At 39.8% G+C, this 17,521-nt stretch overlaps 1 protein-coding gene across 7 annotated transcripts in view; it reads right to left on the reverse strand.

Moving 5' to 3' along the window:
• The window catches only part of SOX6 (SRY-box transcription factor 6), a 501,080-nt gene that overhangs the window by 77,572 nt on the left and 405,987 nt on the right, over positions 1 to 17,521 (reverse strand). For all 7 annotated transcript variants that reach the window (XM_039533636.1, XM_039533631.1, XM_039533632.1 and 4 more), the window contains one exon: positions 2,394 to 2,543. In XM_039533636.1, coding sequence (XP_039389570.1) covers positions 2,394 to 2,543 — 150 coding nt within the window. The remainder of the gene's footprint in view (positions 1 to 2,393; positions 2,544 to 17,521) is intronic.

Consider the following 17,521-nt stretch of genomic DNA (forward strand, 5'->3'; position numbering starts at 1 on the left):
CGACTGAAGCCAGTGGATCTCTGCAGGAATGCAGGGAGTTGCCTGTGCAGATCCAACTGCAGAGTACGGGCCTTAGTATGTTCATGTGCTTTGTGGCCATGATACAGCAAGCTATGTAACCCTGCAGAGCCCTGGTGACTTCAGCAGGGTTCCATGTGGACCCAGGGCTCATCCTGGGCTAAGCTGCTTGCAGAATGTAGGATTATGACCATACGCACACAAAAGCCTATACTGGTCAAATAACTTTGTGACCAGTAGTAACTATCCTGTGACAAATGAAAATTCATTGCTTTTGAACGCCTCAAGAACCTTTTTGTTTGTTCCTCCATATCGGACTTCATCCTTGATATGAAATAGCTGTAAGGTGGGAAAGCTTTCTGCACACTGATGTGAAATCCCAACATTATTTTTTTGAAAACTTTGACTCCTATAAAATAATTATATTAGCTCTACTAAATACCAGTGCATGTATATTGTACCAACAGACAGCTAAACACAAAGAAAGAATGTATGTTTTTTTAAGAAATGCATGATAATTAAAACTGCTGTGTACTGTATGGGTAACAGAATTCTCAAAGAGAGCACTCTAGTACTACTTTATTGGAGTGTTTTTATATGATTAATTAATTTTATTTTATGATAACCTGTCATGCTTCTCTACATGAAAAACTTGTAACTGATCTCTAATATTTTCAATACAATAGTGAGCTTAATAAAATAAGTATAAAAAGATTTTTATTAACATATACTGCAGTCCATTCAAGTAGAATTATGTAGGGAAACCCCCAAGAATTTGCATGTGGTCAAGTCAGTAATAGAACTCAGCTGGCCAATGAAGCTGGAATGGTACTGGCTTTAGTTCAAGCAGATATGTGTTTAAATTTAACCAGGGAAAATTTTGCTCATCCAGTAACAGTTTGGTTTGGTGTAGATCCATTTGGCTCATTCACTTATAAAATTACTTTTTCACATTAATGTACTCAATAGCATATACTCAATCCCCTAAATCACTGGTGTTTGGTATCACTATTATATAGCAACTTTGCTTAAATATTTTGCCTCTACTTTTGGCTGCTTCTGCATCAACCTCTAGAAACTCAACGTATGTGGTAAATCTCACTAACAGCTCTGAAGCACAGCACTGCATTCTGAGAGGTAAAATATTAGACTAATATGTATCCACAGTTAAGTAAAGTGAATGCTTTGCTAAACAAATGCTGGATCTGTCCATAATGAAATAGTTTTTTTATTTATTAGTACTCTCAACATAGCACAAAAGTGTAGGGGAAATTTATCAGCCCAGGCAGAAATATCTACTCGCCCGCACTTTACCATGATGATTGATGATCATGAATTTTTACTCACCTGTCAAAAAAAATAAAATAAAATAAAATTCTCACCCCAAATGAGTAGAATCTTCCCAGCACGATTTGAGACATGATTGTGGATCTATAGGATATTTTTTGTTATTCTCAAAGAATGTTGTTGTTTTTTTCTTGTGGAAAACCAGTGTGTGTCTTCCATAGCTCAGTTTAATGTCTTTATATTTGTCGTGCTAGCTGTTCAAATCAATAGCATGTCCAAACATTTCCCCACAAACTAAGAGTTTTGTAGTTTTGCAACCTGTCTGGCATCGTGAAATCCAATACAACCACAGCAAAACACGGCAATAAAGGCAACTTGGTACCACCCACAGGTACCAGCTGCAGCACAAAGTTGGAGGGGTGCATCATGTTCATTTCAAGCTGCTGCCAAGTGCCACGTTGTAGCTGCCTCGTTCCAAGCAACTGAAAATAAGCAGGCACAAGCATTCAGCAATGGCGCAAACCCGACAAGGAGCAGCCTCGTCGTTGGCAGCTGTGTGAAATCAACAAGAGGCAAATCAATCTGCAGTGACACAGTTTTTCTCCCTGGAGCCCTGATTTACATTTTATTTTTATGTGAGGCTTTTTCCAAAGTTGTGTAAAAGGTGCAGCCTGGGATTTGTGAAATGATTAGAAGGGCTACAGTCCCTCTGGCCCTCACAATGTAAGTTAGCACCAGCTTTCTGAGGTATAGGTTGCATTTTGTGCTTTATTTGAAATCACGTAATAAAATAGATGCTATTTATACACATTATCATGAATTCCTGAAGATACTGAATTTTAGGGATGAATTTTTAGTACTGGATATAGAGATGAAGGGGAATGCCTAATATTCTTGTTTCCAAGGAGTGAACACCTGCTCTTCCATTCTCCATGCTGACAGCATACCACTGAAGAGGAGTATTTCATTTGGGAATGAGCTTTCATATGGTTGGACTTCCTACCGATAAAATAAATATGTGGACGGTGTCACGCTGCTAATCGCACCACCTCTGTCAAACACTAATTTTTTTTTCCATCGAAAAATACCTTCACTTGAGTTATAGGGCTGGTCCCTCGCTTTTCGTTTTTCATCCCGGTGGGTGAGAGTGCCCCTGTCGTGTTCGGTGCCTGGGGAGTAGAAGGCATCTTGGCTCCAGGAGAAACCTGCATGCTGGCCAGCTGAGCTGCATAGAGTTGCTGCAAGACAAGAAACAAGTATAGAATATTGCCTGCAACGGTCCTAAGACAGAGATGTGATAAATGTACATAATTCTATTGCCTTGCTGCTGCTTCTCTTTTTCAGCACTTTCTTGTCCGAGGTTTTCCTGCTTGATACCTTAAAAAAATTGCAAAATTCTCACCCAGGGCAAGTAACTATTTGTATTAGACAGACACATAATATATATTAGTTATTAATCCATTGTCAACAATTATCATGGTAAAGAGCAGACAGATAAATATTGTGCCCAGGTAAGTAAACAATCATGACAATGTTGTAAGCCTGTTTACTAACAAAAAAAATATACCAACCCCCATGAAAAATATGAAACAGTTAAGGTCTTTACATAGCTGCATAGCAACTCTCCATCAACAGCAGAATTGTATTGGGAATTGAAGTTGGGATTAGTGTGCTACTGAAAAGCACTGCCATGTTTTCTCTTGATATTGTTTACTGGTAAAGTGGGCAATAGGCTATATTTCCAGCCTGTTGCAGTCTAACTCCCATTAACACCAATGAGAAGTAGTGGTGTAAATCCCTGCTCATAAAGATGAGGACACAAATACACCCTTAAATATTATCATAGAATTTACACACAACTTCCTCCACTTTTCAGAAGTTTAAGTGAAAAAGATGGGCATTAAAGTCAAACATTCCTAGCATTAAAAAGTGTTTACTGAACCAAAAACAAACACGTTTTAGTTTCCTTCTAATGACCACCTTTAATCCCTCACCTTGAATTAGCAGTAGCAATAATCCTTCTACCATAAACAGGGAGGATCCTAATCCCTCTTCCACACATAAATCTGTATAAACTTTGCCTTATTAGTGAAAAAAACCAGGTGGTTTGTGTGTAATTTCCAACATTACTATCATTCAGATGGACAAATAAAAAAAATTACAGTAATCAAAAGCAGACCTTTCAGCACATGTAATTAAATGAAAGCTTAATAAAGAATAATTTGCAAGAGCCAGATGTGCTTATGTCATAATTGTTGCTTTCTTTGGAACAATTTTTCTAATATAACAAGCCTCTAAAGAAATGAAAGTTACACAATACTATGCGCTCAATGACTCAGTGGCTAGACAAATGCATATAGAAGGGTCAGAATCAGAACTCTGGGTGCTTAATGAAAAATGTGACTTTTTTGTTTGTTTGTTTCCCTAAGCCTCCACTACATCCCATCCCTTCAAAATGCCAGGCACAGTCTCCACATGGACAAGAGAGGAGCCTTCTGAAATCAGATACATTTAAATATTTAGGTTGAAGTACTGAATTTTTTCCTCTGCTAGCACTCTAATTTCCCAGTTTTCTGTTCTGCACTGAATAATGAAAATGAAGAATTGTATATAGTAGTAAATGTTCTGCTCTACTGCTGGGATCTTATCAGCTCCCCTTGGCAATGGCATATAAACTAACATCATGTTCTTAGGGTCATTCTTTGTTAGTTTAATAGACTAAATTACTATTTGATGGTAAAAAGGCAAATTTTCAAACTTCTTGAAGCCTGAACATTTTCAGCTCAGGATAAATTAGATACTGTATAGTGGAACTGATGACAGAACAAACAAAAATACATCTTTAGGAACAAGCTGATTGTGACAGGGACGTTTGGAGTTTATGCTTTTCTCTGTCTACTACATACATTGTGTAGAACAACAGAGTTGTCCATACTGTGAGTTAGCCACAAGAACATTCATAACTACAATGGCAATACAGACTGCATGGTTCAGAGCCAAAAGAAGGCTCATCCAGATTCTGCTTAAAGTAGCCTAGAAGTTCTACATTGGGCAGGGGCGGCTCTAGGCACCAGCTAACCAAGCTGGCCAAATCTAGGGGGCGGCAGGCTGGGCCGGTGGACCTGCCGCAGTCATGCCTGCGGGAGGTCCACCGGAGCCGCGGGAACAGCGGACCTCCCGCAGGCATGACTGCGGAGGGGGCGCTCGTCCCGCGGCTCGGCTGGACCTCCCGCAGGCATGACTGCGGCAGCTCAAGCGGAGCCGCCGGACCCGCGAACCGTCCGCAGCCGTGCCCGCGGGAGGTCCGCTGTCCCAGGGTTCCGGTGGACCTGCCGCGGGAGCTCAACCGGAGCCGCGGGACGAGCGGACCCGCCGCGGGACCGAGGAAGGGCGGCGCAGCACACCGCGCTGCCTGGGGCAGCCTATTTTCTAGAGCCGCCCCTGACATTGGGTATTGCAATTTTAAGGTCTGGAAGGAATTTTCCTCCAGTTGCCAACTGACTTTAACACCAAAGGTTTGGGGGAGGGGGTTGCCTTCCTCTTGAGCATGTTGTGAGGGTGAGAAGGCTGGATGAAAGTTACTCTCCTCACATCAACAGAGACTTTCATACAGGGTGAAGGCAGCAGGGTGAACAATGATATTGCAGCACTTTCAGTTTGTAGCCCAGTAGACAATCATTGATAGAGATGTATTTGTTGCATCTTAAGGGCAGGGCAGAAGTCCTTGCAGTAGAAGTCTTGGTCTAATGTCTCAAGTCTCTGCAGTATACAGAAGCAAGCCTGATTTTCTAGTGAGCAGAGGACTAATTCGTAATTTGTAGTTTAGCAGCTGCTCAACGGGGACTGGACACTGAATTACCCCAAGTCTTCAAGGATGAGCAAAGATAGTAACAAGGACTATGGGCCACTAGGTGAGTGTAAGGGAAATTGCTTGAGTGGAGGTACGCTAAAGTTAAAAGTTTAATAAAGTTGCCTTTATATGTAACACTGTGTTGAGAGTTTTATGGTGCTAAGTCATATGTCTGGAACTGTTTTGCCTGTCCTGTTGTAAACTTGTCCTAAGCATAACAAAAATAAAAATACATTGTATACATGAACTTTTTGGTTTGGTACATGCAAGTCCAAGTTTTTCCAGAAATAGAGGCAGAGGCAGAACAAAAATTCACCCTGGTGCCTGCAAAATTGTCATTTGGGCAGAAAAGTTGGGTAACTACACATAAATACCTGTATGTCTGAGGGATTAGGCAATCTGAATTAATATATGCAAATAATAGATCTGTTGGTGCAAATCTTTTTGCAAACATAATTGTACATTCACCTTTGAAAATATGGCCTTAAATGGCAATCTAGGAGAGTACATAGAGTAGATCGGGCAATGAAGAGTTTATAAGCAACTTCAAGAAAAAAAATGTGAAGGGAAAATGAATGTAGGCTGTTAGATTTTTATGTTCTGGAGTGAAAGTTTCTATAGAAATCTTTCCATTGAAATGCTAACTTGTTAGCTATTGACTAATGACTATAAAAATTTATTAACCTACCCCAAAATCATGAATTTTAAGATGTATTAGTCAGCCACCACAGTAACTAATGAGTCACAGCAATTCTTTTCAGTCCTGTTACTTATAAATTTAAAGCAGCTCTAAATATTACTGCATCCTTTTTACGCTGGCACATAAAATGATAGTTATTTACGTAGCTGGAGTGAGAATATTATAAGAGCAGCTTAAATGTTGAAACATACCCTCTTTTCAACCTCTCTCTATTACTTCCAGAACCTACCAGTTTAAAAACTGCCGATTTACAAAATAAGACTCTTGATTACATATTCTACTAGTTGGTTCAAATTCATCAAGTACTCAAGACCCAGTTTGTATCATACATTTAATAGCCCAGATTCAGACCAAAGTCAAGATATTAAAAAACAGGTAACTATAGTTAGGTTCCTAAAATCCTAATAAGCACTTAAATACAGGTGAGCCCAATTTTCAAAAGTGCTGAGCACCCAGCAGCTCCTTTTGAAGTCAGTGGGAGCTGCTGGGTGCTTAGCACTTTTGAAAATCAGAATTTTTATAAACTGGTTAAGGCTCCAAAATCCATATTCAGGTGTTTAAGCTACATCCAGGAAGCAGTAACAATACCAACCCTGCTTTGGAATGAACCCCCACAGGATTTTCCACTACCAACTTATGGTAAGTGAAATTGGCCTATATTTCAAAGCATTAAAACTGAGTTACATAATACAATGGTGCTTACTCCCTGCTTTACTAAACAGAAACTACCTAGAGCATTGAATATTTCTATTTTAATTTCATTAATATTGTGAAAAACATCATGCATATCCAAACACTTCCAGCAATAAATCAATAGGATGATAATACTGAGCCCTTCTGCCAGGGGCGGCTCTAGGATTTGCGCCGCCCCAAGCAGGGAAGCACGCCGCGGGGGGCGCTCTGGCAGTCGCCGGTCCCGCGGCTCCGGTGGACCTCCTGCAGATGTGCCTGCGGAGGGTCCACTGGTCCCGCAGCTCCGGTGGACCTCCCACAGGCATGCCTGTGGATGCTCCACCGAAGCCGCGGGACCAGCGGACCTTCTGCAGGCACATCTGCAGGAGGTCCACCAGAGCCGCCTGCCGCCCTCCCGCGGGACGCCGCCCCAAGCGTGCGCTTGGCGCGCTGGGGTCTGGAACCGGCCCTGCCCTCTGCAGTGCATTTCATCCAAGGATCTTGACGGATTTTAAAAGCATCCACCAGCTAAGCCTCACAACTCTTTTGTGAAATATATAAATAACAGGCAAATATCACTATGCCCGCCACCAAAACGCAGACATGTCTGGGTGGAACATGAGGTGCTTAGGCCTACACAGTTCCTTCACTAGTCTTAGGCTCTAGTGACTGGCCATACAAGGACTCTCTTATTAATGCAGGCTCCCCTATAGTCCTCATCACTTTTCACCTTGCACTTATGCACACAACACCCTTCACTGGCACCGTGCTGTGCGAATATGGGCAAATCACATAACCTTTCTGTGTCTCAGATTTCCCCCATCTTTAAAGCTAGAATGATGATACCTACCTCATATTGTAGCGCTTTGAGGCTAAATGAATGCAAAGAGCTTTGAGAGTCACAGATTGCAGGTGCTATAGAAGTACAAAGTAGTGTTGTTGTCATCATCATCATGATCATCATTTAGAGGTGAATAAAATGGGATGGCCCTTGAACCACGTATATGTGAAATTTACGTTGACAGTTCTTTGTTGTTTCACTTATCTGGTGTGTGTGTGTAACAGAGTTTTGATAGGCAGACAGAATATGTTTTTACACACACATAGTCTTAAGTGTGATGTCATTGAAAGGCCTCGTGAATGACGTATGTTTCAAGAAGGTATTCGAATGAAGAGAAGCTGTTCAACTGCTGCATTTGAGGCAGAATGTTGCTTCAGGCATAACAGAGCAGGGTGGAAATAGGTACAAATGAGAGAGTGAGAAGAGATGGAGAGCGCAATTAAACTTGTCTGGAGCCAAACTATGGGTTTGAGAGGGAAAGTCAGAGGAAATGAGATTAGACATACAAGCCGGAGCAGATTTGTGTAGAACCTTAAATGTCCAGACTAGAAGCTTTAAGTTTAATGCTGCTGATGAAGAGGAACCAGGTGATGCCACGGTCCAAGTGCTGGAAAATAAAAATCATTTTTGTGACAGAATTTCAAAGATACTGAAGCAAAGCAAGGTAAGATGCGGGGAGGCCAGAGGAAGGCAGTCACAGTACCCAAGGTGAGAGAGAGAATCAAAACACAAACGAGTGTTGTGAAGGTCAGATGGAATGGAAAAGATGGATTTGAGAAATATTCGGAGCCAGTGGGATTCAGCTGGATGCGTGGGAAAGAAGGAAGAAGTGTTTCTAAAAACATGTAGGTTTTTACTCTCTTGTACAAGAAGATTCACAAAATCTTCCTCTGAATTTGTACAGTGCAATGTCTCCTAAGGTGTGCGAAGTATTTTGGGGTCTGAACAAAAATAAGACATTCTAAGCTTGCTGCTTAGCTTTAATGTATTATCTTAATAAAACCGTAAATCCTATTATATATCCACAAGGAATATGTTTGCTACAGTTTAAAACAATAAAACTATTGAGACTCAATTGAGGAACCTTATTTGTCAGAGTTCTAAATAAACTGTGCAACGCTGTAATATCTTATTTACAGAAATGAAAGCTCAGCCTTTGAGACAATGAGTAATTCGGTTTCAGAAGGAAAAAATTCTATAGGGATGACTGCAAATGCATTATGGCACTTGATGTGGTTGTTTTTTCTTATATAGTGCATTTAGCTGGCAGGGTTGCGGAACTATAACTCCAGAATTTTAATCCAGGATGTACACCATACATTCATAATATAATAACTCTCTAATCACAAAAACAGAGCTTACAAAGCCTATCTAAAACAGCAGCTTCTTCAATACAATACCAGTGCACTGTTCAGCAAAAAAAATAAAAATAAAAATAAAAAAAATAAAATCTCTGATGGACTCATTTTTCTATTATTATTTATTCTTGCTGTGGTTGTTCCAGGTACTAGGTGCTGTACAGACACAATGAAAGACAGAATCCCTGCTCCAAAGAGTATTCTTTCTATTGGAAGGAAAAATTGTGTTGTGCTTAAATCATTGGATTAGGTCAATTTCCCAGTTCAACCACCGACTTCCTGTGTGACCTTGGGCAATTCACTTAAGGTAAACTTTTCAAAAGCATCTAAGTGACTTAGAAGCCTAAGTCTGATTTTCAAAAGTGTCTTGGACACTTAGGACTCTAAGTCCCACAACTGAAAAAGGTCACTCATCATCCCTCTCAGTAAAATAGGGATAACTCTGTAAAACAGAAATAATAATACTTCCTTTCTCCTTTCTGCCTTTTTAATTTAGATTGGTAGGGTCTTTGGGTCAGGAATGTCTCTTACTTTGGGTATGTACAGTGCCTTGCACAATGGGGCACTGATCTCAGCTGGGACCTCTCAGCGCTACAGTAACACTATAATTAATGAGAAATGGGAATGAGGTTAGCTATATAAACAAAGACTATCACAAGGTTATTTTACTTGTTTGTTTTTAACAAGCTGCCTTTGTCTAGAGAGATTTGCATAGCGTTTCTTCCCCAAATAAACTAAAATAAAGAGTCCTTAGAGTCAAAGGTGAGTTAAAGGAAAATGGCATCCAGAGATACAAGCCAGCCCAAGAAACTCATTAGCGCATAACCATGCGACAAACCCAGAGGCAACTCTAAAGCTCCTATGCTACTGCCTGTGGAGTCTGCCAGGGAATCAGATGCTGTCGTTAGAAAAATATCTTCCACAGCTCTGCATCTGGGCCTGTGACTTCCTTCCATAGAAAAGGAGGAGGAAAGGTGCACGTACAATTGTTTAAATTGATTATTTGATTAAAAAATCTCAGCCCTGGAAAAAGCAAAGCATTTTTTGTGTGAAAACATCCCCTAAAAAGAAATAGAGAAATATGTTTTATTTTAAAAGTACATGTTTTATTTCATTTATAGCACAGATGTTACCAATTAGAACTGTAGATACTATAAATGTGTGTGTTTATATAAGAAGTTGAATATGGTTGTACAGGTGTAAGTGAGAGCAGAATGTGGCCCACACTATTTGTACTCTTATAAACAAGGGATGTAAATGAACAACACTTCAGTTCATTAACATATTATTTATTATATTTAGCTCAGAAAATCCCACTGAAACCTAAACATTTGGCTGTGGCTTCACTGAAATAACAATTTTAAAATATAAATACCAACAAGTATAGGACTTCAATTTAACTCATATGCTTATTATATATAGTAACCAATGAGTATTTGACTGTAATTAGGTGTATAACTGAAGTGGCACTGATTGCAGCACATACATAGAAAGGTGGAATTGCAATTATGAAAAAGTTTTTCAAGGATAAATGTTAAAACAATAGCTAAGAGCATACTTCAAAGGTTGAATTTGTCTACAGCATATCAATTTCTTATATCACAGCCATATGCTTCCTTTAAAAATATTTCCTTGATTTTGTTTGTTTTGCTGTTTTTGTGGGGAGTTAACCCTACCTACAGTGTGGACCGAGAGATTGGACCATTCTGGTTTTACAGATCCAGCACTGCACAAACAAAGAGTTTGCATGATGTAGGTGTATAACTTACTGCTATCCCACTTCTCACAGTACTGCGCCAAACACCTTTGAAAAAAGGCCTTTAGGTGAAACACAAGCCGACAGCCAATGAGTTATTGTGACTAATGTCATCATAACAAAGGCTGTTGCGCTGATTATTAATGAGTTTTCTGGCTAATGTGCTTGCAAATTTATTACAGCCTGCCATTTGCAAACAAACTAACTGCCTTTGTGAGAATACAAATGATACATTTCACGTTCATGGATGGAGTCTGAGGACTTCTTTTTTCCCCTCTGTTTCTATTTATGCACCTTCTCTGAACACAACAGTTTACTGAAGTCTCACTTGGAAAAATTGCCATCTATTGGATTAAGAGGTTAATGAATACTAGTTATTCATATTGATGCACTTTTCTTTCTTTTCTATAGCTACCAATAGGGTTGGGTGCATTTTAATCTTTGTGACTGCTACTCAACATATGGCACAGGAACACTCTCCTATGGTTCTCAATGTTATTCAGTGCATGGCTTCTTAGGAGAACATGTACATCTGCTTTACTATTTCCATCAAGCTGCAATGCAACATGTACTTAGACCTCAGTACCAGTCCACTAGCTTCTTTTACTGACTACATTCCCTTTACTACTGTGAACAAAAAATACCCTCATAGCTTATAAACCCCTGCTGTGGACAATGGTCAACCTGTATTAAATTAAAACAAAAAGTGTAAATATTTTAGATATTGTAGTTTCTGTTGTTCTAGTACTGCAGAGTCAATGTACCCTGATGTAAAATAACAGCTTTACTTTGTTAAAAGGACCTGACTTTAAGTGGACCATGGAATATTTATGTCTCTTTGTAGTTCTTTGAAGGAGTTATCTTATGTTTTTATGCCTATCATAGGTCAAAGGTTCAAATCAGCACTTCTTTCTGTCACTCCTTATATATTTTACTATAATTTACAGCTCAGCAAGAGGACTCATAAAACAAAAGTGTCTATTTTACTTCAGCAACTAATTCTAGCTAATCAAAGCTTTCCAGCAAAACAACTCAGCATGAAACTCTGCATGGAAAATATGCAGAGAACAAAGCATTTTGTCAAATAACACATCTCATGATGTAAACACATAAGTCTCTTATAGGAAATTTTATCACTTCCACATTATCGGCACACAAAAGGAGCATTCTTGTCGCAGACCTGGTGCGACTGTGGAGCCATCGTCATTGGAAACAAGAGCCTGATTAGGTTCCCACACAGATATGAATAGACTTTCCTTTTTTAGTGTAATGCTGCCTTTCTTATTTCTTAAACAGACTGGTAATTGTGACCAGAAAGACACTGAATTGTGTTTGGACGACATTTGTTTCTTCATATTTTTTTTTAGCTACCCAGTGACACCAATTATCCCATATGGTTGTCCTCTTCTGGAAAGTCTGAGTTAATCCACAGCTGTGAAGATGAAGAAGGACCCAGCAGGCTCAAACTCTGTTGGATCTCTTGTCTGCTAATAAAGTCCGCAGTCTGCTGGACAGATGTTTAAGAGGATCTGTTAAATAAGTCAGAGACAAAGATCCTGACCTCTACTGGGGAAAATTTTATTATTCCGGAAAGCGGCATAATCGCAAAGCATTAATAATTAGCTGCACCCTATCTATTCTTTATGGTTTTTGATTTCTTGCCTCAGCTTTTGGAAGAAATAGACTATTGCTACTTGTTCAGAGAACAGTAATATAATGGGGCCTGATGCAAATATTAGTGGACTAGATTATCACATTGCCAGGCATTCTGAATAAATGATATAATTCTTTGTCTTTGATTCATTCTTGAATACTGTGATTCATATATTTTGTATCATTGCAATATATATGTATGGTTTTATTTGTCACAGTATGTATTTCTGCTGAAAGAGCCTTAATTAATAATGCCAGCTACAGCGCATCAATTTTAAAGTTTAGTGTAATGGGAAATGTAAACTAAAGATCAAATTAGCATTTGACTAATTTTTCTTTAAATGGCATTAACATTCCTTGTATTTAAATTAAGGCAGTTACAGCAAATATAGTTCTGTCCAAAAGCTACAGCTGCTGTGATGGAATATAATGTGGAGTGAAACACTAGTAGGCATTCTGCAATAATATCCATTTATTTAAGTACCAATTAACTTCTGACTGTCTGTCCCTGTGCTCATCACCATGGCATGGCAGAGCATAGGCACCAAAGCCCAAAGCCCACTCTGCTTACACTGGTGTAAATTTGGAGTAACTCCACTGAATTCAAATGTAATTGCAGCAATGTAACTGAGAGCTGAATTTGCCTCCAGGCATACATGCATTAGGTGCTCTTAAGATCATTTCCATTTTGTTTGGTTTTCTACTACACATCTTATTCTTTTGACCTCTTCCTGCTTTGAAGGAATGCTGCAGAAACTGCCCTACATGCCTAAGTACAGAGAGCTCTCATTTGAGCATCATTTCTGAGACTTATACTCCTTAAGTACCAAATGACTTTGGACTGATTAAATTATGACAATTAAATACAATCTCTTAGAAACTGCCTGTTCACAACCAGTTTACGGTAAAACTGAGAGCAAAGCCAAGAAAGCATACTTAGCGCTCATATAAACTATCAGTGGCTGCCAGTGGCTAAGACGATCAAAACAATAAGGCACCTGGCAGTTGCCTCCTTAATACTGTATTTGTTTCCCCTTAGAGAAGTAAAACAGTTGGTTTATTAGCTTTACTGTACCTCAACAAATTTCCAGGGTATGTCACCCCATCACCTTATAAGACTGCATGTTATATTTAATGAAACAGCAGCAAAATTGCAAAACAAAGGTTTACTTCCTGCAAAATACGAATTTAAATGTATACTTAAAATTTAAAACAGCCGAAGTTCAAACAGCACAATTAGTGCTCTCCTACCACTCGAGAGCATAAATAATGTTGATTCTACTGAAAGAGAATAACTATTCAAGTCACAAGCGCCCAAGTCTGTGATATTTAAATCAGATTTCCCTTTTCTTCTGATGTGACTGAGTCAAAGATCTAACCTTGTAAAATGTAGGTACTGCCCCTAAGGTCCCCAGAGAAAAAACTACATTTCTGCCATGTCAGGAAAGAACAAAGGGCAGGCCAAAAGCTGACCGGGGGAACAAAATAACAGCTAGGAAAAAAGCCTTTCTGCTCTGAATATGGAGCTCCCAGACTCTGAGGAGCAATTCCCTTGTGAAGCCACTGATGGGAGGGTGAGGTAAAAAAACCTCACTGACTTGCGGCTGTGTCTCACCTCATTTCACTCATTTTTTTTTTCAGACAGACTGAATGTTGCTCTGCCGAGAATATGATGCTAAGCCACTTTTCCTGTAGAGTTTTTAAACTGGGCCTCTGAGAAAGGGTTTGATACAATTCAATGACTGAAGTAATACCTTTGTCCATCTGAGCATTAAATGGCCCATTGAAATACAGCTTAGTTAGAAAGAATTTCAGTAAATGGTACTTTCTAATTTATTTTTTCCCTCTCCCAACAGATTACAGCCTGGCTCTGAAAATGCAGCTTGACCACTTTTCGTTGCCCCTCAGGTCAGGCCTTTAGCCAGTATTAATTAAATATGACCCCCTTACAATTCTAGAGGTTAAATGAGAGCAACAAATTGTTCTTCAATACATTACCTGATGCGCTACAAAAAGTTATACTCTGTTTATGGGCCCTGCTTTAAATAGTCTTAACAATGAAAATGATAGAAGAAGAAAGACCATGAGAATGCTATTTTGTCTGGCAGCTAGTAATCACAAAACATTAAACACACCTATTTCCATGCAATACACCATGCCTATTGTGTTTAAATAACACACATCAAAAAGGAAAGTGCTGCAGCAGACAGTTTAGGTTCTAGGAGCACATGCAGCACAAATTTTCAACTTGATAAAGTGAAACTATAAAGAATCAACGCATAAGTCAGACAGCTTCCATATCTAATATTCTTCCCTGCAGCTATTAGAAGTTTACATTTTTGTCTCTGGAAGGCATGAACATTATTTCATGTCATCAGTCATATTTTGTTGTCTGTTACATACAATTTGACTATACCATGAAATTGGAAAGTAGCTGAAATTGTCTTTTTCATCCTAATGTTTTTAAATGAGAAAAGCAGGTTTTTCTGGAAGCTATTTGTTTACTGCTTTGTACAAAGTTGACTAAAGTGTCCATAGCTATTTGAATATTACATTATTTGAAAGAAAGCTTTTTAACACATGGTAATTAGTCCTGTCTCTGTGAGCATGAGTCTACTGTAAATACTCCTCCTTGACTATCCTTTTGTCCCAAGATTCCTTGGAAGAAAGCAACCAAGCGATAATTCAGCATTATTGCTGCTTCACTGCACTAATCGCTTAAAGAGCAGCTAAGACCCTATGCTCACTGCCACAAGGCTCCTACAGCATCCTGGCCTAAGGCAGGCTTTGTGACCCAGCAGCATCCAGATGTCAAGAGGAATATCCAGGTCCTAATGCAGCATGCCGTTCCTTTCCAGTATGGTCTAAACATCTGTTTCATCTGCTGCCATACAACCTGCTGAATACACTGAGCCTGCAGTCGGAACTAGGGAATAGAAATAGAGTGGAACTGAAACACTGAAATTGCCCAGCTCCATGTGAGTTTCACTAAAATACCTGCAGGTAACATAAAATTCTTGGTACCCAAAAATCTGAGTTTGACCATTCACGATACCAACTGTAAATCCTAGGAAAAAATCCTAGCCAAATAGTAGAGGGGGTGGGGAACACGATATAGTGAGCAAGCCTTTTGCATACTGTAAATTCCACAGTGGTCACCGCTTTTTCTCATAGTGAGCAAATTTCACCATGTCATAACTCCTTAGTTAACTTGCCTTGTTAGTTTTCCCTTCTTTGATGGTGTGAACGGGGGTGAGCCAAAGGCATACACAGTATGTAAATTGTTTGTGAAGGTTATGATTCCTGCTCTGTATTCAAAATACATAAAAGCTAAGGTTAACACATGCTTCTATTAGGTATTTATGATTCCTTGCAGATAATGACTCGAGAGTTTTAAAAATCACTGAGCATCTTTTTATCTAAAAGATAATAATTAAAATAGAAAGATTAACATAGCACATGACAAAAGGAGTGAGCATTTTAGGTGATTTGTCTCAACCCTTCTACTAACTCAGGGAGTTGCACAAAATGACTGCCCCACAACTAAGGTGGGGCAGAGTTTGTCTGGGGCTTAGCCCTGAAGAGGACAGCCCTGCTTTATGGTGGAAGGGAGGGAGAGGAGGTCAGAAACTGCTGTAAAAATGGTGCTTGGTGCTCAGCTTTGCAGCAGTGACTCACCCCCCCCCCCCCAGGAATGTGAGGTCCAAAGGGCATAAAGGTATGAAACCTGGGGGCGCAAGTCTCTTTGTTCCACATAGCGAGTAAGCCAGCACCCACCCTCCCTCCCCTAGTGGAGGCGAATGGCAGGATGGGTTAGGACCTGCTGTGGGCATTACACTAGTCGCTCCTTTTAAAGGGGGGCTGTGAAGGAATTTTTCATGCTCCACCTGAATTGGCTTCAGTGGAGTGTGATTTTTTCAACTTCCCCACAGTGGGTGTGAGGGAGGACCTTTTATGATGAGAAGAAAAGGTGGTAGGCTATATGTCGCAACTTATTTTGTAAGGTTGGGCGGATGTCCAGTGAAGGTACTCCATAGGGAAGGCAGCCAGTGACCAGATAAATGGCCTGGTAAAGGACTTAAAAGGAGGTACTGGATAAAGGAACAGAACAGGGGATGGGTTTCGGGACTCCTCTGATTGGTACAGCAAGGAGACAACCCCCCCACCCCACCTCCCCATTCTCATAGCCCACTTTAACCGTCTTATGAGGGTGGTGGATGGTAAGGTCCAAGCCATGGGTCAGCTGGGGGATCTGGATGGAAACAAAGGGGGGCTGGTGGAAGGCCCGGAGAATTGATTTGAATAAGCATGGATTTGCCTGCACTGTACACTTTATCTGCCGGGTAGTCCCAGACATCTATATAATAAAGTTGCGGCCCGATTAAAATCTATAACAAATGTCTCCAGTCCTTCTTGTGGTGTACCCAGACAATGGCAATAAAGTCCTTCCTAAGCACAATTACAATGCAGATTCATAGCCAGGTCGCAGCTCTTGTAGACTATTATTTATGTTGCACAGGGATGAACAAGATGAGTTATTTCTGATTTCAGTGACCCTATCAGACAGCACAATATATCACAAAATTTGGGATGCAGCAGTCATCCAATAAGTCCTGCAAAATCTTACATAGTAGCTCTGGCACTAGTGCGTACAACCATTATACATTTAGTACAGTAACGTCTAAATAAAGCTACAGTTCTCATACTATGGAACCTAGTGGTCTAAAGAGCTTATTCCAGGACTTAGGATTTCCAGAGACTTGTTTTGTTAACCAATTAATCTAAAAAGTTGAAAACTAATTTCTATACTTTCCATGGCTGCTCCATGGATGCCTTTGTTAGATTTTGTGTTTGTTTTTAGTGTCAATTCAACATGAGCAAAATTGTGGACAACTCCAAAGTTGGAGGGACAGCAGAGACATAGAAGAGCAGAATGAAAGTGCTCTGGAGAAATTACAGCAGTGGCAGCTGCAAGCTATGAGGTGGGATTTGTGATATGCAGTAATTCTACATCCAAGGAAAGGAACCATGGATGTACAGTAAGCTGCCAAATTGATGGTAGTTATGAAGCTTTGTATTTAATAATTTAACGGATTTTCATACTTTTGCCTGTAATGCAAAATGTACATAGGATCGAATGGTTCAGGGAATTGTTACTAGTTACTAGTTTGATTCTAGCTCATGTAAGTAATTGGTATCTAAAAATTGGTATCGTTTGATGGCTATACAGTGGCCTATGTGAAATGAATTAGAAGAGACCTGAGAACTGCATTACTTTCCTAACCCAAAAGGTGAAGTTATCAAGTCAGGAGTAAGACACGTGCCTGTTATGGGGAAGGTTGTGTAGCTGCTGCCTGTTTTGTGACTATTTCTAGACCTGCCAACC

Source organism: Mauremys reevesii, linkage group 4, assembly GCF_016161935.1.
Source record: "Mauremys reevesii isolate NIE-2019 linkage group 4, ASM1616193v1, whole genome shotgun sequence".
NCBI classification, from domain to species: Eukaryota; Metazoa; Chordata; order Testudines; family Geoemydidae; genus Mauremys; species Mauremys reevesii.